Source organism: Porites lutea, chromosome 1 (assembly GCF_958299795.1).
Source record: "Porites lutea chromosome 1, jaPorLute2.1, whole genome shotgun sequence".
NCBI classification, from domain to species: Eukaryota; Metazoa; Cnidaria; class Anthozoa; order Scleractinia; family Poritidae; genus Porites; species Porites lutea.
Window position 1 is genome coordinate 3430547 of NC_133201.1, and position 20713 is coordinate 3451259.

At 40.2% G+C, this 20713-nt stretch overlaps 2 protein-coding genes across 2 annotated transcripts; both read right to left on the minus strand.

The window, feature by feature from the left end:
• Positions 1–1032: 1032 nt before the first annotated feature.
• On the minus strand, positions 1033–19375 carry LOC140934217 (uncharacterized). The gene is made up of 3 exons (XM_073383907.1): positions 17639–19375; positions 8104–8177; positions 1033–4139 (listed from the first exon to the last, which is right to left on the minus strand). The coding sequence occupies exons 1-3, from the start codon at positions 19145–19147 to the stop codon at positions 2621–2623; spliced, it is 3102 nt and encodes a 1033-aa protein (XP_073240008.1). The 5' UTR covers positions 19148–19375; the 3' UTR covers positions 1033–2620.
• Positions 12058–13769, minus strand: LOC140942676 (uncharacterized). The gene is made up of 2 exons (XM_073391634.1): positions 13339–13769; positions 12058–12914 (listed from the first exon to the last, which is right to left on the minus strand). The coding sequence occupies exons 1-2, from the start codon at positions 13759–13761 to the stop codon at positions 12102–12104; spliced, it is 1236 nt and encodes a 411-aa protein (XP_073247735.1). The 5' UTR covers positions 13762–13769; the 3' UTR covers positions 12058–12101.
• Positions 19376–20713: the final 1338 nt, after the last annotated feature.

Sequence of the window (20713 nt, forward strand, 5' to 3'; positions counted from 1 at the left end):
CTAAAACTGACATACAATCCACACATGCATTCCGATCACAAGCGAGAAAACCATCTCGTCCTCAGTCCCCTTTCGTGATGCACAACTTGTGGGGGCTTGGGACTAAGTTTGTGCGAACAGCAGGTTCCACTGGCGCCTCTACATCCGCTGGCGGAGATCTAGAGGGGAGCTTCACCAGTGATGACGAAGAGAGTAGAGGGCGGAATTACAACTTGGCCTCTGATCCTTCATACTGGAAAAAGCCGGATATGTGATATAGCGTGATTCTGCGGGTGGGCGTCCAAGTTTAGACCTTTAAACGGAGCGTAATTGAAATTTATTTACCTACGAAGCACTTGGGAGTTTTTGGGGGGTTCCAGATCGAATTAGAATTTGGAAGTGTTGGTTTTTGAGTAGAGGGGAAAACCGAAGTACCTGGAGAAACACCTCTTGGAGCAAGGGAGAGAACCAAAAAGCCGGGATTTGGACCCGAGCCACAATGTTGGGAAGGGACAGCTCTTACCACTGCTCCACCCTTGCTCCCCCATGTGAAGGAAGATTTTAAAGCAGAAATATTGTTTTGTTTGTTGTGCTGTTTAAGTATTTTTGCCAAGAGCATTTGTCGCTAGTCTCGTCAATGTAACAATACTTCGTAATTAAATTTCCGATTTACCTTAATATCATAACTTACTTCTATACGCGATGTGGCAAGTTCACTCGCGACAATGTACATCACGCGAAAATACAAGATATACAAAACGTATCAAGTTACCGGGAAAAGTTCGAAAGCCTTGCGACGCCTTCTCCTTGTTCACCGTATTCACGGTTTTGGGATTCCACTGCAAGACAACAACTGCGTACAACGCCCTGAACACCAGATTATATTATGACAACATCTATTCCACCACAATTCTTGTTATCAGTACAATGACAATTTAAACACAGTACATACTTTAAGAGCTATTGGCCCCTTAATTGACATGAACTAAAACACCAAAAAAGTTCAATTCAACCTACGTTAAAATTAAATGAAATATAGTTCTAAATATCATTCATACCAATCAAGCTCAATGTTTTGAGTATAATACTGAATATACCACTCAAAAAGTCCACGAAACATTAAATTAATAAAAAAAGAAAAATAGGGGTTTTGAATTACTGAGAATCAAATAAACCAAGCTTAGTCAGAATTTTTCTCCAATTCCTCGCTAAGGCCTGCGTGGCAGGTTTTTGAAGGGGGAGGAAAGAACCCGGGGACGCGATCGGAACGCGATGGAGATCTTTCTCCCTCTTCCGCACTAGAATAACTAATTAATTCTTTTAAATTTCCTTTCTCCTTTAAGCGTTCGCTAGCTTCGTAAGTTATCCAATTTGCACATTTACTGCGTACCAACTAACAATATGAGTTTATTCTTTACTGTGTTTAATCCCAACTAATAAAATATGTAAAAAGATCTGGAAAATCATTTTGTTCATCTTCAATATTGAATATTCTAACTGGCTGCAAGAGGTTGCACGGCTTGAAGCATGTTACTTAATGTTGAGTTCAGTCAAAAGTATTTAATTATTCTTGTACCTAAAAATCACATGCAAAAATCTTAACCTTTTTCTATTAAAGTTGCGTCTTTAAGGCGATGTGACACTGGGCAATTTGCGAAGACGATTTTTAGCGCAACACAGGGTAGCAATGTTGGAACAATGTTGCAACCATTCGAAACAATGTCGCAACAATGTTGAAATGACGTGTTGCGTTAAAAATCATCGTTGCAAATTGTCCTGTGTAACATCACCTTTAGTTTTCATTTGTTAATGGATCAATATTTTTGTTTAATGTTTATTCATCAGGAGCCCATTCTATGCTCCATGTCAGTATTCATTCATTTCACTTACTAACCTTGAGTTCGGTAATTACAGGGAAATCTAAGTAATGACCGAAGGAAACGAGGTTAATAAGTTATTTATTATACGGCCATTTCTTTGACGATGAGAAATTATGGACCTGAGCCTGCGATTAATTAAAGCAATGACTGGTCAAAGGATAACTTTATAAAAACACGTCATTTCAATGAGTTGTACACTTGAGTCTGTGACACAGTCATGTGAGACTGGTCAGCGGATATCCCTTTTTGACAGCTGTCAGTTGACCATAACATGGATGTCCGTAAGGATGTCCATTATATATCATGCTAAAAACACGGATTGTATATGCCTTGGACACCTACATCCGTGACATTAAAACTTGGGTCAATTGAAGGAATAGCGTTGACATGTTGTGCTCGATCTCCTTTTCCCTATCCCTTTCAATGTTGCCCTCGAACTTGGACAAGTCAGTCCACCGAAAAACCATTACAAAACAACATTGGAAGAGAGAAAGACAGGTATCAGAGCAGTGTGACCCAAGTTGAGTGTCCTTGATCGTAGCTACAAGTAGTTATGCCCGGTCATTACAAGAAAATCTTTCCTGGTTAGCAGCCAATCAGAGTGCGCGTACTATTGTATCCATATAACAATGATTTATATTCATTATCAAACATAAAATTAGAGCAAATAAAAACTGGAATAAAACTGATATGAAAGGCACTCACATCTGTCGATATTCACGTCCACCGATCTGTCGATCTCAAAAAAAACGTTTTCCTTTTCACTCCCTTTTCGTGATGCACAACTTGTGGGGGCGTGGGACCAAGATTCCACGGGCAACAGATTCCATTGGTGGTTCGAAATTAGGAGGTGGAGATCCAGGGGGGAGCTTAAACGTAAACGTCTGCAGAACACTTGTAAGAAACAGAAAAATTTCGATTTGAGCCAACATTTGGCCTACACAGCCTCGTGGACCACCTCCAAAAGGGAGAAAGCTGAAGGTCGCTCGGCAGATAAAGCTTCCATCCTCGTCAAGAAATCGCTTAGGATCAAATGAGTCAGGATCTCTCCAATGGTTCGGGTCGTGATGAATGGCTTTTAGATCGAAAATGACTTCAGAATTTTCAGGAATCTCGTACTTTCCAAGAGTGGTATCGCTCCGCACTCGATGAGGAATGGTTGCATTCACAAACGAGCTGTGACGCATGATCTCAAAGATGGTCGCTTGCAAATAAGGTAAGTTGCTCCTATCTTCAAAGCGAGGCTTCCTCTCGCGGCCGATGGCGTTGTCAATCTCCTGATGTATATTTGCTTGGACTTCTGGGAACGCTGCCATATAAAGAAACGCCCACGTTAGAAAAGTAGCAGTAGTATCTGAGCCAGCAGTCGTAAGATCTATGAGAGTGTTTATCAAATAATCCTCATCCAAAATTCCTTTGTTTTTGTTGTCCTCTAGTTCAGCGTCGTTATGTGCTTTTATCAAGGCATCCGAAATGTCCCGTATGGTCCCTTCTTTGTACGTTTGCTTTCTCTCTTGGAATTTTGATGCAATCAGTTTTTTTCTAAGGTCAACGGAATGCTGTATTCGTTTATGAATGCCTAGAGGTAGAAACTTCATAAAGGGCAATATCTCGAGCAGGACGGCACTTCCGGCCAGGTGGACGGCCTCGTCGATCATTTCAAACATTTCGTCCAAGTACAAGCTTTCTTTGGGGAAGCGAGTCTCAAATAGACATGTACAGATGATATTCATTACAGCCAACTTGATGGATTCCGCTGGATCGAAGGGAACACCACTTGATTTGCTGAATTGATGACACAATTCATCAACCTCATGATAAGTTCTTTGCTCCAAGATTTCAATGCCGTTTCCAAACATTCGCAGAGCTGAGTGCGCAACTTTGCGCAACAACTTCCACCGGGCCCCATAGTCCCCAAAAACGATGGCTTTCTTTCCCTGGTACAATTCACGAGAAACGTAAGAATCTGATCTTCCAGCAAAAATATTCCCTTTGCGAACCAGCGCCTCCCATGCCAGATCAATATTGGTAACGACAAAAACCTTGTGGCCCATGATGTTCAGCATGTATATATCACCGTACTTCTTGGCCAGTTCCTTCATGGTCACGTGATTAAAATTGCCCATATCCAGAAAGTTGCCAAGAAGAGGGAGTTGGCGAGGCCCTGGGGGAAAGTTTTTCCTCCTTGACCAGCGGTGCATCAGGAGAAAATAGAAAAGGAATGACAAGGAGGCAAAGAAACTAACTGCTTCCCAAAACATCGCCGCAACTGAGTATACTCTGAAAATGATAAAAAAGATATAAAAATTATAGATTGAAAAGGAATGTGCTAGTAAAGAAATAAAAGTCAGTCGAAGTACATTGTTGAGTTATCAGGACCACAGTTATGCTGTACAGTTTTGAAAGAAACTGTACAGCATGGTCCTGAACAACAAATTTATTGTACCCTTTTAGTTAATTGATTAATTTAACAACTTGTAAATAACTATATGATAATATTCTGCTTTGGGTACAATAAATGTGTTGTTCAGGACCACAGTTATGCTGTACAGTTTTGAAAGACACGCCAGAGAAGTACAATTCGTATTAGTTGAAAGTATATACACTATTTGACGTCATTTACCATAACATATCATACCTGATCACACCCTAAAATGTCCGTTGAGAAAGAGGACAACCTTAAAGTTCAAGGTGCGTTATGGTGGGAGAAAGATTGACTGTAGCGGGTAAATAAACACATTCACGACAAGTGCAGCGGTAGAAATAGGTAACAAATAAAATGCGTTTCACAGTTTTAGCCCTGATCAGAGCTTTTGGGCACTTAGTATCATTTACATGCAGATAAAATAAACTGGCTAGAGCCATTCTGTTTAAGAGGTTTCGAAAAATTAATACAGTGGAACCTCGTTCTATGGACACCTGGGGTCAATTATTTTTTTTATATATAAATCTTTATTGTTCTTTCACACGCACAACAGTTACATATTTTACAGTAACCAGTAACTAAAATAAAAAAAAAAGGCCAAACAGGAAGCTATATAACAGACCAGTTATAACAATATGCCAGTCCATTGAGCTAGTACTCGTGTTGCTAGATCTGAGAAATTGGGGGCTTTAGTTTGCATTGGTAATAATATTTCTACGGTGGCTCTGAGGTGACATGCGGAAAACCCGATACTTTTCTCCTATTAGCGACTTTTCTAGAAACTTTTCTAGCGACTTTTGTAGCGACCTTTTTGGCGACTTTTTCAGCACCTTTTAGGTAAGTACGTGGTGCCAACCATCATATATGCGAAACGTTTACAACAACGGACACTATTCTGTGTCCCGAGTCACAAAATCTCATGCATCATCAACCCTCAGAAAACTCTTTTCTGCCAACCGTTTATAATTGAATGTCTTCTAGATGAAACTCTAACGGAAACAGCGACTGACCTTTGAAAAGTGCTGTCTAACATTCAGTCCACTTGGCTGAGTCGCGTACAAAGTAAAATCCCGGATTCCATTCTCTTGTTTCAGGAACAATACTTAAAAGGTAAATCTAGTGTGAGACCCTCATGACATATGATCGTGAGATTTCTTTGGATGAACTTGTTTAAGCTATAGTTAAGAAATAAAGCAACGCTTTTTCATTAAAAACGTCTTCTTAGTCTTTATATCGATAAAACATATGTCTGTGACGTTTTTTTTTTTCCTAAGAGCCCGCTTAATACGGACACCGTACCGGGATAATACGGACGTTATCTTGTGCTCTTCAGTGTCTGATTTGGTTTGGCTATACATAGTGGTGGATACTTCTCCAAGAAGCATCGTTTTAAGACAGAATCCAGCAGGGAATTGAGTAATTTTAATTTTCAGTGGACAAAAACCTTATATCAGAATCATTTAAAGTATATTGCATTCTTTTTTACATTTTTGAAGGACTTAAGATGTAATTAGTCATCTGTAATAACACCAAAGAAAATTTCTCATTGGAGCCCGAGAAAACGAATGTCAAATTTCACAAAATCACATCTTACGCATGAAATTCTCAGAATTTTACCCCTGTTTTCACAGTTCTTGTGAAACTTGACTTTCATTTGACTCCCGTAAGAAATTTTGTTTGGTGTTAGGGCGGTTTTCACTTGACTGTCGTAAAACCAAAACCAAAGTAAATACACTAGCCAACCAAAGGGCTTAGTAAAACCAAAACCAAACCAATTCCTCAATTACTTTCGACGGTCAAGTGAAAACCGCTCTATTACAGATAACTAATTACATCTTTAACCCGTCAGTAAAAAAGACTGCAATATTCTTCAAATTATTCTGGTACAATGTTTTTGTCCACTGAGAATTAAATTGCTCAATTCTGGTGGATTCCGTCTTACGGTTAATGCATGAGACTTACAATCCTTTAGTTAGATGTTAAGCCACCACTCCGGCGCGCGGTCGCTTACGGATGGAGAGTCCACAGAAAACCTGCACGACCGGGCGCTTTTCAAATTTCTGAACAGGTCGCTCGCACTGGTAGACGTAAATTGTATGCAGCGGAATCCCGATTTTTTAATGAGAACCTGCTGATTGTGCAAGAAACTAGTTTCCGTTGTCCGTAATAACAAAGAGTCCGTATATTAAGTGGGGTTATACTGTAAATACATTGACCTGTTGACATGACTTCTGAGGACTTCTTGGTTCTATAATACAACACCATGGTAAAAAGGGTGTGATCCGATGCCACCTTTGATTTTTCGAACTCTCCATTTTTCGAACCAACCTACATATCTAAGACCCTCCGTTGAGAGCGGCTTATGGGCATACCTTTAGCTTTGGACTAAATCCACGCTGTCTTCAGTCAAACACGAGTTTAGGTTCCTCTTAACTCAAAATATTATCCAGAATATCTCGCAGTGAAATCCCACACTGAAAGAATTCAGGCGTCGCAAAGAATTCGAACTTTTCTGCAACTGGATACATTTTGTGATCTGACACTGTTTTTTCGCGTGATATGCCAAAAGGGTGTATTATCAGCCCTATCTACGACGGGCACGTCCCCGCTTGTCGCGCCGCGAACAGCTGCATGAGGTCTATGAGAAAAAATATATATTTCAAACACTCAACATTGATGGGAAAGAAATGCTTGTTATATACAAAAATAATGTATACGACGTAACACCCAAGCAAGATGAAATTTCAGTGACTTTTTTTTTTTTCATGTAGTACACACGCAGCCGCACTTTGTACCACACCCACCGAGAAACTCGATATCATATCAAGCGATATCACGTCCGCTCCAAAGAGTCCAACAGAATAACGTCCTATGTCTTTCTAGCTAGGTAAAAGAGAATCAAAGATATGTAGGATTTATTAACCCTCAAGCCGCTTTTCCAATAAGATATGATTTAGGGACAATTTAAACCTTTCAAAGGGATGGCGAGTCACGAATGTTGCTAGGCAACGAGTTCCAAAAGGTGGTAGATATCTATACATAAAAGAGTTCTGAGCAAACCTGAGCTAGACCATTGATAAATTTATGCAATAGGGTAAGCATCCCTGAACCCAAGAAGAACTGATACTGGCAAGAATTATTGTTGCGGAGAGTAGAAGTTATATAGCGAAAAAAATCAAGTCTAAATCAATCGAGATCCTACGTGACAAGCTTCTGAAGCTTGCAACAGAAATGCCTTCTTCCATCATGTGCCTGTGCAACTATCTAAAACTAGCTTATAACGATCGATTTTCTATTAATTCTAAGCAATTAATTTCATTGGTTTTTAGGTGAGAAGGATAGTATGCATATGCGAGAAAATATGTGTTTGCAGGTGATTAAAGGTTGGCCAACTGAAAGAAACTAATTACGGTAGAAATTGAGCTGAAATCAGCTACAAGTGGAGAATTTTGCAAAAATGGAAATAACTTGATGAATGAAGTCCTAGAAGAATCTAAATCGCTAGTTAGAAAGGAACTAGGTTTAACTAAGATACTGTCAAAGTAAATTCCAGTTTATCGTTGGAAAAGTGAGTGAAATTCGGCTGAAATTATTTTCTCTGACGTGTGATAAAAGGTTGACTCTCTACAGCCCTCGGCCTGGTAGTCTCCCGACTTTTTCGCCTGCTTTTAAATGCCTGACATCAACTGATTATTTTTAAATGCCCCAAACAACTAAAACCTCAAATATGTTATTTGTTTTTAACTCGTTAATGAAATCTTGTCACAGCAACAAAAAAACCTAATTCGGAAATAGTCACGTGACTGATGACCTCATTACCTTAGATGTGACGTGGGAAGATATTTTATGGCAAATGATATCTTGTTGTGGTCTGACAGTCTTCTACTATATTTCTGTAAATTATGTACATATTTTTAAAATTGAATAAACATGTTAATTAAAGTAAAAAAAATTATTAAAATTAATTTTTTCTTAGTTAGAAAAACTGGTTTCCCCTGTACAAATCTTAAAAGGTAAAGGAGAAAGTATAGTTCAGCCTGTCTAATACGGACAACGAAGGGACAGAGCGAAGTGTCCGTATTAGAGAGGGTACTACAATAGGTGTCCGTATTTATGACTCCGCTTACAGTTTTAAGTGTTCCGTAAGCTAAAATCAGGCTCATACCCGTCTTTAAAATTCACAAGATTAACAGCAAAAAGTTCTTTCTGCAAAAGCTTCCGTGATCAAGTCAGTTGCTCGAGCCGATGCATTCCAACAATGTTCATTAGTTTCCAGTTTCAGCGTTGTGGTGAGAACTAAGCCGACAATTTCACCTTTGGGCACATGTTTCTTTAGTTTCTTTAGTTTCTCTAGTTATTGATCAGAGCATAGCCACATCACCAACGTACACTTGAAAATCATAAGATGACAAACGATAAAATACTCCTGGGATTTGTATCTGCATTAAAACTGATTAAAAAACCTTTGAATTTGCCTTGCTAATTAAACATATACCCATAAATCGTTCATCGTTCATGGTTATTAAAACGTTTTAAGCCACAGCGTTTTTTCAATCAGGTAGCACATGGACCGCGACCGACAGAGAGGTATACAATGACATACAGTAAACCTTCAGACGCTCCAATATTTTAAAAACGATATATCGTGTAAGAGTGTCGATCTGCCAGATATCCTACAGTGTGACCATTCAAGTGGAACCAGTTTGCCAGTACTTCTAGTCATAAACAATAAAGTACTATTTTTTTTTCAGTATTTTACGGGGATTTCAAAAAAATTTGCGCATTTGCAATTTTGTCTACTAGTGACTTTCGAAGGTGTTTAGAACTAAAGGAACTGGCTTTCCAAGCATTGTGTCCATCGGCTCGTTGAGGCCCGGGGCGTTGAGGAAGAGAATTCCAAAATAACGATTGTGGGATACCAAAGCGGATTTTCGATTTATCGATATTGATGCGGCTGACGGGGGCATTGTAGTATTCACTACGCACGTATTCACAGTTCTGAGCTCTGACCTGGTCTCTATGGCTAACCTTTTACTGACTTACCTTGCAAAATACTGCCAGCTAGAAAAATATACCTTGCAGTGAAATCTCAGTGAACTGAAGGCCTCAAGAGCTTGGGTTGCAAAATAATGAAACGTTGACGTGTATTATTGCGTAATATGCCAAGCAGCCATGTCCAGTATCAATCAACCTCTATCAAAAGACCATCACGTGGTCTGAATTGGGAAAACAAGGAAACAAATTTTGTAGCCTGCGTAGCTGGCGGTATTGTGTGGGTGCGAGATTAAAGTTTTGGCGGCGGAGCCGTGTTCCAAAAAAAGGGACCAGGGACGTATTTCTCGCGGCTTCGCCGTTCGTGACGGCTCCGCCGTCAAATCTTACTCGACTATATTACAACGGCTCCGCCGCCAAATCTCACTCGACTACTACACAATACCGCCAGCGACGCAGGCTACAAATTTTGCTCAGTCTTTCAGGTCATAACCTGCATAAAGAGGAACTCAAAACTATGATCAGCTGTACGATTCCAGTTTTGCATTTTATGTATGGTTCAATTTGACCTGTTACCATACCCCCTGGTAACCGCCGGGACAAGTCCAGCTTTTCGGGCCCGGAGGTGGGGAAATGTTTGAAGCGGTCCTGTCCGGGCGGGGCAAATCGAAAATAACCTCTCTTTGATTTTGCGAAGTACGTGTCATTTCAAGCGCGGTTTCCATGACGCAGGAATTTGTCGAAGAGTGGTTGGAGAGGAATAACCTATCAAAATTAGGCTCTGTATTTGAAGGCATGTTTCAAAATTCTAAGCGAATGAGGGTTTGATGCGAACTCGAATGTTTGTTTTTTTTTTTTGGCAAAAGAAACGAAGAAATTTTGCTTCAACTTTGTTAATAAGAAGACAACATAAATAAACTGTACTAAGACAGATACTAGACTTGAAATATATCGGCATAAAAAGAGATTCAATCAAGTGTTCAGTCTTATGAAGTGTTCTATCATATCAAGGAGGCCCTTTGGTGTTTTTTCTTGGAGCTTTTTCGTTTTCAAATTTATTGTACATGTTTTACCAACACTATACACTTATTATCCTTCTCTAAATAAACTCCAGAAAACTTTTATAAAAGTTGTGAAAATGTCTCGTTTTGCTATTGTACGGAAATCAATATTAATCTCAAAAAGATGTACCCAAAAAATACGCATACGGGAGCCAATAACCCTGACGTATATGAGGTCGATCAGGAGCTCGGGGGTGGGGAATAAACCACCAAGAAAGAAAAAAAATTGGCAAATACCTGGGGGTATGTCCGGGAGGGAGCATGGTATTACCAGGGTCAAATTAAACTATGCATTACGTGCGGGCAGATGACAGCACACATCAACCCGTCTACAATACCGATGACTGACTGAACCGAAGGCAAATGCCGCGGAAATGTTTTCTCTTTTGATTTGTTTTAATAGAAAAGGTAAACGTTGCAGCGGTGCAACCACTAGGTTGCACGTAATACATAGTTCAATTTGACCCGGGTAATTTCGTGCCCCCTCCTGGGCATACCCCTAGGGAATTGCAAATTTTTTTCTTTCTTGGTGGTCTATTTTAAAAATAGTACAGGACATAGGGTACTTTTGCATACTGTATGCAGCACTAGAGAGCTTTAGATTTGAGGACAAGAACGAGTACGGGATTTAACTCAAAGTTTTAGCGCGTGTTCTAAAAAAAGGACACCCCGGAAAGCTTCCTTTTCCTTCTCCTTTTTTGGCTTTGAAGGAAAAAGCGCCCTGTGCATGGACGAGGTTGAAACCTCCCAACTGCATCCATAACTCGATTATATTTATACACCGTGGATTCCGGATTCCAAAACTGGATCCCGGATTCTTTGTCATTTGATTCCAGGTTCCAATCGTTAGTGGGATTCCGGTTTCCTTGAACTGTATTCAGGATTCCAAAGCCCAGGATTCTAGATTCCACGAGCAAAAATTTCCCAGATTCCAGAATTCGGATTCCCTCACGTGAAGCGAAACAAAGTACATACAAATTTCGTTCTTTGTTACAGTCATAATCTGCATCAAAAGGAACCCAAAACTACGTTTCCATTTTTGTCTTATAATATCGAGTTTTCATACGGATATACTTCGCTGGTTGGAAATTATAGCTCGTTAAAACGGTGTCTTCTGACTTGTTTAGAATTAAAACTCTTTGATTCGCTCCACGTAAGGGATCGAATCCAAGATAGTTTTGTATTCTTGATTGCACGCTGTAAATGCCGGATTTCTGGAACTGCATTTCGGTTTCCTTGTCAGTGGAACTTGGATTCCGGATTCCTTGAGCTGAATTACGGATTCCAAAGCCCAGGCTTCCGGACTAAAACAAAAGACCGATCGGCCTTGTGACATTTTTGTGACCACGGGTTGATTACTTGATTTGACTTTAAGGGTGGACTCCACCCCTTCGGTGTTTCGTGGTATCGAGTACCCAGAAGAGTTTAGTGGAGGTCTATTCCGAACACCTGTGATCAGTTATATAAAAGTAAACTTCAAGAGCTGTAGTCATGCAACTTTTGTCTCAACCTTCATGCCTCATCATATTTAATCTATCTTTAACTTTTACAATCAAGCGTGCAGACGTCTACTATTTCTATTGTTGCACGCGCAAAAGGATTCCTTTCCGCGAGCAACGAAGGAAAAGGAGTCTACACTTGCAGGCTAACAAACTACAGTTTCAAATTGATATTGAGAAAATAACATTTTTATGACCTTTGGCTACGTCTCATTGCTACAAGATGAATGCCACTATAGTTTCCCTGTTGTAATATCGGGGATCCTTAACGAGAAGCTGTTGGGCATTTCCCTAGGGTATTAATCTCCGCGTATTCCGGCTCTTTTCTTACAAACTTTACAGAAGCGGTCAGCGGCTTCTCGCTTGGAGACGAGGCGATCTCACTACTAGTTACCAGTCTTCCGACCAGTTCAATGGGTATTTTCTGGCATTGCTGCAAGTTGGCGTACTGTATCTGTCCCGGAGAATTCTCAATATAGTAGGTTAGTCGGTTTTTAGACTTGCCAGCGACCTTCGCTGCATTCAGGTTGGAGATTTGTGCCACAGGTTTGGTGAATTTTAAGATCATTTTCCAGCCCCCTCGGACAGAATTGATGACCTGAACGTCGAACTTCCTTTTAAAGTTGTTCGGCGGCCACTGCTGTGTCAGAACTACCGCTGGGCTTTCTTGCGGCATCACCGGCGCAGGTACGCTATCAGGGAGATCAAAATCTTCGCATTTCGTGGCGTCGGGGTAAAAAACAAAAAACGCGTTTGGTGCAGCTTCGTACAATTTGGCTTTATCGCACTGAAGCTCGAGCTGCAAAAGAGATTTGCCCCTTAAATTTTTATTGTAAGGCTGTGGTGCAAGGCAAAAAGTGTCACTAGTCCGTTGTTTCTGTACATTGGAGATAATTGCCTTGACCATTCTAAAACGTTGAGTTCTAACGTTCTTGGTGAACTTGAGCGATATTCTCCAGTTATTCACGGTTTGCTGCACTTCATATTTGATGCTCATTTTGAAGCTTGAATCAGACTCGTCGTGTGGTTTCAGTTGATACATCTTAATCGTTGGAGGAGGTGGAGTTGATGAAGTTGGCTGGTAAAAAAAGTTAAAAAGAAAAGAAAGAAAAAGAGATTATTCTTTTAGCCATTAGGTGCACTTTAAAAATCACCTCTCCCGTATATTTTCTTCGCGTATACCTCTAATTCATCGTTTGGTTATTGTTTATCCTTCATTTTCAGTTTTATCGTGATTCATTTGACTTCATATGGCCAGTTTAAGTGGCAGTAAAACGTTTCCCAAATATCTTTGTCAAGCAAAAAGCTTGCAGAACGAAACTAAGACACTAAGACTTATATTCAGTGTAATTCATCTTGTCGTCTTTTTTTATTTAAAGCTTTTCTTCCAAGAAGGCCTTGGAAAGTGACTCGTTCTCAGTAGTTATCTAAAACTGCTCTCGAGTTTGATTCGAGTCAGCCTGATAAAATTCTTAGATCCCACAAAAATAGATTCCACTTACCGGGGGTAGGGTAGGGAGGACAGGTATGACGTTTCCTCCCTGGAAAAGAACAATGATTTTGCCTGGTTTTATGCCCTTTTTGACTTTGTAAGCCACCAAAGCCATCCTCAATTCGTCTCCCTTTTTTAAACTCGGATTAAAATTCATGTTCTTTAGCGCGTACGTCTTTTTATCTGCGGATATCTTTATGACTTTTGCTCGCCACACTTCCAACTTCTTGATTGGCTGAGTGAAAATTAAGGCCATCCTCCAGCCGTCTGGGACAAAGTAGTGCATTTTGATGGTAATTGTAATCTTGAAGGCCTCAGTTCCATCTGGCAAGGTCCATGAATGTGGGTCCAGGTCAGCAGTACCACGGATAGTGGGTTCAGCGGTTAAACATTTTACTGCTGCAAACATTACCAGCGCAAAAAGCCGATACATAACGTTTCCTCCCTGTGATGAGATTTGCTGATTAGAAAAAGGAGCATGTCTCACCATGAAGCAACTGGATTATTTACAAAATTAACGTAAAATGATTTCTGATTGCAGCAAAATTCCACTCATAACCCACCCCACCCAAGTTATAGGCGCATTTACCTTTAAAGAAAGAAACTCCTTACGATTACAACCCGTCCCCCAGTAAACCAGTACATGCAAAATCTATCTTAGACAGCACTCCTGTAGCTTTTAAGAAACCGAATCGCTTTTTCTATTCCGATTATAAACCCCCAGCTCGGATATAAGCCCTCCCTTTACTGCAAGTGCCCCTCTAAGACCCCTTATGAAGATATATATGCTCAATAATAAGCGGCAGTTCAGGGCGTTCTGGTTTTACCTTCACAGAGAAGTTTTCAATTTCTGTACGGCGGTTAAATGACTGTATCAGTCACAACCTCTGTTATCTTTAACCTTTTAAAGCTTCAATTCAAATTTTGTCGGTTCTGTTGTTTGTTTTTCTTTCTGTTCAGGAGACATTACTTCATTGCATTGGATATCAGTTTTTCTCGCGAGATAATTCCACCCAGCAGGTGCAATAACATAAAATTTTATTTCATTCAACCAGACTCCTGCGTTACTAAGTCCCTATTTACTTTTTGTCATTTTTCAAAAGACTCACCTCTCGATTAAGCAAACTTCGTTAGTCTTCAATTATTAAATCTATTAGTTCTATTCAATTTAACTTTCAAGCAGAAACAATGTTATATATATTAGAATTTGACGTCTTGCCTTTAAGTTTGCTCTGGATACTAACTGAAAATGTCCTTGATACAAATCGTCTTTCTTATGTTAATCGTGAAAAGTAGCCGGTTTGTTTGATTCTTCTGTCAACGCTTCTTATTGTAAAAAAAAAGAATTCTCGCAATTTTTCATTTTCAGCTGTTCTTGACTCCCTTACGTTTCAGACTAACCTATCGTTGACCCATTTACACCGGCAGACCTGATGTTCTGAAGGCTAGTTACTGAGTAATTTACAATGATCTCTAACTATTGAATAAGAAGACCTTAATAAATTCCTTTTTTACGTTGAAACGTTTTAAAATAATGTCAAAAGAGAATGGTACCAAAAACTACATGCATCCCGTCGATACTGAAGTACCTCAAATTTGATCAAACACATCACAGTGCCAACAACCCTGGTCAAACCCCCTGGGACACTAACGCAATAGCTCGTCAAATTGAGGCATCTTCTCTCCTCTCTCCACCCCCACCCCCCGCCCACCCCCGCTTGGTGTGCAGTGTTGACGTTATGCATTCAAGTTTTAATTCAACACAATCAACATTACTTGTGGGAGAAGGGGACAGCAGAAATAGCCCCTTATAATAATAGCATCCTCAAGCCTTTTTAAGACGGGTTAGAATATGAGTTAATTTAGCAAAGTGCGTCCCTCTTTGTGCCTAATCTCCTCAAGTGTCCCAAGACGCTTTGACCAAAATTGTAGGTCTCCGCTAGACTTCTGTCTCTCTATTTATTATTTATTTTTCAAAAGGCTATTATTATCTCAATATTTTGCAAAAGATCTATAATCTGCGTCGCCCGCAGACACTATAATGCCGGTTTAGACGATGCACTGGCCGGCTGCAACCCAGGCTAAAGCGTAAGATCGATTGAAGTGAAAAGCAGGAATGAATTGTGGGCTTGCCAGAAAATAAAGAGTTCACTTTCAGTTGAGGCAATTTAGGACAGACTGCTAAAGATCGAAAAACTTAAACGTGCCATTCACTCCGGTTAAAACTTAAACACAGTGGTCCACCTCGATGTAACGAAGGGCGAAGGGACTGGCAAAGGTTTCGTTATATCGAGGTTATTTTCTTGTATTCTACTTCTACTGGGAAAAGAAAATCGTTCGATATACCGAGGACTTACATAAAGGTTCGTTATATCGAGGTTCCACTGTAACGGTATTTGCGATTATCATTTCCACTCTTCAGTTTTTTATAGTTTGGACTAGTGTTGTACCGATTAACTAAATCTAAAACGGATTTGATCTACCTGAATTTACTTTTAAAAAAGTTAAAATGTTTTACTATTCATTCAAAACATTTCCCCAACTCTGATTGGCTAAAAGCACACCATAATTCACCATAACCAGTTACTGATGACCAAATTTGGAAGAATTTTGTGTTTAGCGAGGAAATGACGTCAAAAGTGCAGCCAGCCACAGGCTAAGGCACCGTTACCGAGAAGACCTGGGCACGAGGTTGAGTTTTTTTGGTTGTGGAAACAAAAATGGCGGACACTTCACTCGTTTCGGCCTCGGTGGATAACACCCTTAATTCTTCATATCCTACGAAAGCCGAATTCATTAATTGCTAATTAAAAGGAGAAAAGCAGTCTCAACTGTGTTTGTACTCATGCAGATGAATGTTGAGACGAGGGTTATCAAAGAACGGGGTGGTTATCTTTCAGAGATTCTCGAATGATTCTCCCACTTTTTACTCTATTAGTATTTCATATCCCGTTCTTTATCACTCCAGGTCACCTCAGTCTTTTCTCCTCCTTTCTCTATTCGGTCCACCAGATTTTTTTAATTTTTTTTTTTCCGAGCTCCATTTGTTATCAGAGATTTCATTCCCCCGCCCCCTTCTTTTCCCCTCGTCTTTCTTTGTCCTCTTCTTTAAACCACTGTAGACCCGCATGTTCAAGAGGTGTAAAAAAGTGTCCCTGATCTAATCAGATAACTTCCTTTTAAATAAATTTACAGAAGAGTCTGGTTTATGAAATTATTTTATTCGACGCCATATATCTATGATGTTGATCTCACTCAAATTTAAACTTGGGATAATAATACGCTATGTTATCTTGAGCTGCGATCGTATAAAATTGTTATAAAAAATTTCATTAGAGAACATAACGATATAAGATATAACAAACACAACAAAATTAAAGTTAATAATGATATATAAAAAATAATCATGATGATAGTGATTGCATTAAGTACGACTGTTTTAAAGATAAAATTGAAAAAGGAAATACTCTTTTAAATTACTTGATCCAGACATTAACCTTTGATTGGTAAAATTACGAATATTTGCAAATCAATGTCAATTGTTTCAGTCTCAAATACATATTCAAAAACTGATTTGCTCACGTATTCTAAAATACTTATTTCTATAACAACCGTTTTACTTAGAGAACGTCTTGAAAATGTGATGAAAAATTAACAGAGTAGTTTAGGCTGCGCACCAAGATGACTCTTCCCTACTTTGTCGAAGAAATGCAAAAGAATTGTCTTGATTTCCAACTATTTCCCGTGGCGTTTCCTCTCCCTATTGGGCCTCTCCTTTCATCAGAGGCTCCCATTGATTAAAAATAGGAAGCTAAAGATCCGACAAAAGATTTGAACATTTCTTTGTACGAGCACGACGTGAAAATGCCTAATTTCATGTTTTATGGAGGACAAAAACAAGCAACAACGAGATTTTCTTTCTCTTTCTGAACTCGTCTAAGGCTCTTAGGGATTCAGCTTCGGGTAAGTCGTAAGCGAGTTGGGCTAATCGCAATGAAGATAGGAAAATAGCGAATTCACTTTTTAAGCGACGTTGTCTCAGCCGTTGGCGTTTTCCCATCTTAAGGTCCCTAGTAATATAGAATGTGAGCGCGCGGGGGCCGATGGGAATAGCAAAACTTTTCTTTCCTCTACCCTTTCGTCCCATTCACATTTTCTTTTTCCTCCTTCCCAGCTATTCAGTTTGGAAACGAGGTTTTCTTAAGCAGTCCGTACTCAGGACTTATAGTTAGAGTTACAGTTAACATACAGTTAAATGCGTTTGCAGCTACTACAGATATTACACCTACTACAATGATAAGTGCTCATTAAAGTCTGTTCTTGACAATAAGTTCATACGATCTAGGAACTAACACGACTCCCACCTCGCCGGTCAGATCTGGTAGCGGTTTCCCTGGCGCTCTTTCAAACTTAAACTGATGAAGCAGCCTGGCGGAAACTAGAAATAACTCCGCTTTGGAGAGGGACTCGCCTAGACATACCCGGCGACCGGCACTAAAGGGCAGGAAACTACGAAACCCCTGGGGGCCTGAGGGGGAGAAATTTCCTTTTTCGTCAAGAAACCGTTCCGGCCTAAACACTTCCGGTTCATCCCACTCATCAGGGTCGTGATGGAGCGCCCATAAGTTTGTCATCACCATGGTATTCTTTGGTATGTCATATCCTGCCAACGAACTGTCCCGTGTTGCTTTGTGAGGAATGGACAGCGGGGTTGTCGTTGCGATACGCAAAACTTCAGCAACGGTGCATTCCAAATAAGGAAGCTTACCTCGGTCTTCAAGACAAGGCTGGCGATCACGGCCGATGACGTCATCTAACTCAGAGTGAACGCGCGCTTGGACGTGTGGGTAATTGACCATATACGATAGTATCCATAGCAACGTTGCTATCGTGGACTGAATTCCAGCGTTGAATACGTCATTCATGGTCATAATTAGATGATCCTCGGTCAGCAGTTGTGAAACTTTGTTATCTTCTCCTTTTGCTTCGTAGAATGCGTTCAAAAGTGCATCAGTTAGATCATTTATTTCTATTTCTTCTTTGTTTATGCTGTTGTCAAATTTTGTCTTGTGTTCGCGGTACTTTGCGTCAAGAACAAGGTCTCTTAATTCCCTCGCTTCGCGAAGAATCTTCGCCTGTTCGATCGGAAAATGCCGCAGCCATGGAAGCATTTCTAGAATGTTGAAACCTTTAAAGAGTTTAACAAAGTGATTGTTATATTTTATGATCCGTTGAAATTCCTCGTCTTCAAGCTCATATCGTTGCCCATAAACAACAGCACATATTACGTTTAAGACTAGAAGGCTTATGTCATGATTTGGATCAAAAGAGTTTCCCTGGTAAGCGGAGAAGCGGTTCGAAAGTTGTTCCACTTCTTGGTAGATAACCTTTTCGAGCTTTTTGAGTCCACTTCCGTACATGCGCAGTGCGGAATGAACAAGCTTTCTCTGGAGGATCATGGTTGGGGATAGATCTGCAAAGAAGATGTCTTTTGCATCTCGCGTTAGATAATCACCAATGAAAGCTCGTGGTCGCCCAGCGAAATCATCTTTCTTTGACAGCAAGGCCTCGCGAACCACACCAATCGAGTTGATCAGAATACACCGCTGACCACCTGGTAAATACAGCGTGAAGATTTTCCCATATTCCTTTGCAAGGTCAGTCACGGCCAGGTGAATCGGTTTTCCCACCAACTGGGTCAAATTACCGATCAGTGGATAGGGGTGGGGGCCAGGAGGCAGATTTTTTGGAGATGGTGCAAGAAATAGACGCCAGCACAAAACAAGAACAATAATCAAGGTAGCTGCCTCCAACAGCATCTCTGTATCCGGATTTGTCTCGTGCTGGAATGTGAAAAGATGTCATATTAAAACGTGAGAATTGTGGTGTATCAGTTGAAAGATAAGAGGACATGTTTTAGTAAGTAACCGCATGCCGGATAGTACGGAAGAAGTGCGCGCTGATGGAGAGAAATAAGGTGGCCCTGGATTCATACATCGCCATACGTATTTAACTCTAGTCTTAATAGAGACCAACACCAATTTTCTCCTAACGATATCCATAGATTGTCAAGAGCAAAGTCTATGAGAATTAATAAAGTGATCACAAAGAGAAACATCTTTGATCTTTTATCAATTCTGTCAACCAATTTTTTAAGGAAATGTATAGAGATCAGTTTGGAGAATTTGTATGTGGATAATGAGGCTTAGAGGATTAATGATGAGAAGCAGTGAACTGCTAAATTGTAGCTATTTTGTTATTCCTGTGCATCAAATTTTATCAAATTCTGTCAACTTATTCGTGAAGGAAATGTATATGCATAGAGTTCAGTCTGCAGAATTTGTATGTGGATATTGGGGCTTAAAGGATAAAAAGTGAACAGTGTGCAGTGAACTGCTAAATTGTGGATATTTTGTTATTCCTGTGCATGACTGCGAAACTCTGTAATTGGCTGTATCACGACTGAGATGCTTTTAGTTCCTTCTCAAAATTAACATGACGTAAGACATGACAAAGCCGATGACTTATAGTTTGCTGCAAACCTCCGACCGCTGGAGCCAATATTTACAGACAGTCGAAGGTTAAAGCTTACCCGCAAAGGCCTAGACGGTTTCCTCACTTTGCCGATCGAAAACTATATCTGCCTTTTTAAACTTAGTCACGCATTAGTATTTGATTATCTAGCATTTTACGTATTTCCACTACAATAAACTAATCTTAAATTACGTAATCAAACGCACTATCCAGTCCCGGACAACTGGTTATCGAAAGGACAGTAACTATTACCAAAACACCCATTCACGACTGCACCCACCCAGCAAAATATATTCCACGACCATATTCCACCTTATAACGTGGCTTCTAGGTTCAAACGATAAAGCTAAAGTGGTTGCTTCTATTTTGCCTGCAGGGCACCCGATATTGGTGAGAGGGAACCAGCGCGAAGCACGAGACACGAGCACCCACAACGCCAGCTGTACAGGCTACTGCTACTAGATCCACCCTGCAATTATACAATTATACGTAGGGGGTTTTGAGTGAGCATGAAACATGGATGAGATGGAGGGTACATTGAGTTAAAGCCTGCCACCAATGACGTGATCGAGGGAGTTTGTATGTAGTCCGGTGTTTGTACACAGTAAAGCCGCAATTTACTCATTTCGTGCCGTCAGACATAAAGGCTCCGACAACCTAAAAGAGGGGGGTATAGGACTCAAAACTCTTAGGACTCTAAACTGTATTTCTTTAATTTTAGGGGGATGAGGATGGGTGTAGGGGCGTCATGAGACCGTGATACTCCTAGATGGGCCTATAAACCAGATTAGTCTACTTATCTAACACTGAGATTCCGGGGGGGGGGGGGGTACTCCACCAATATTTGGGTA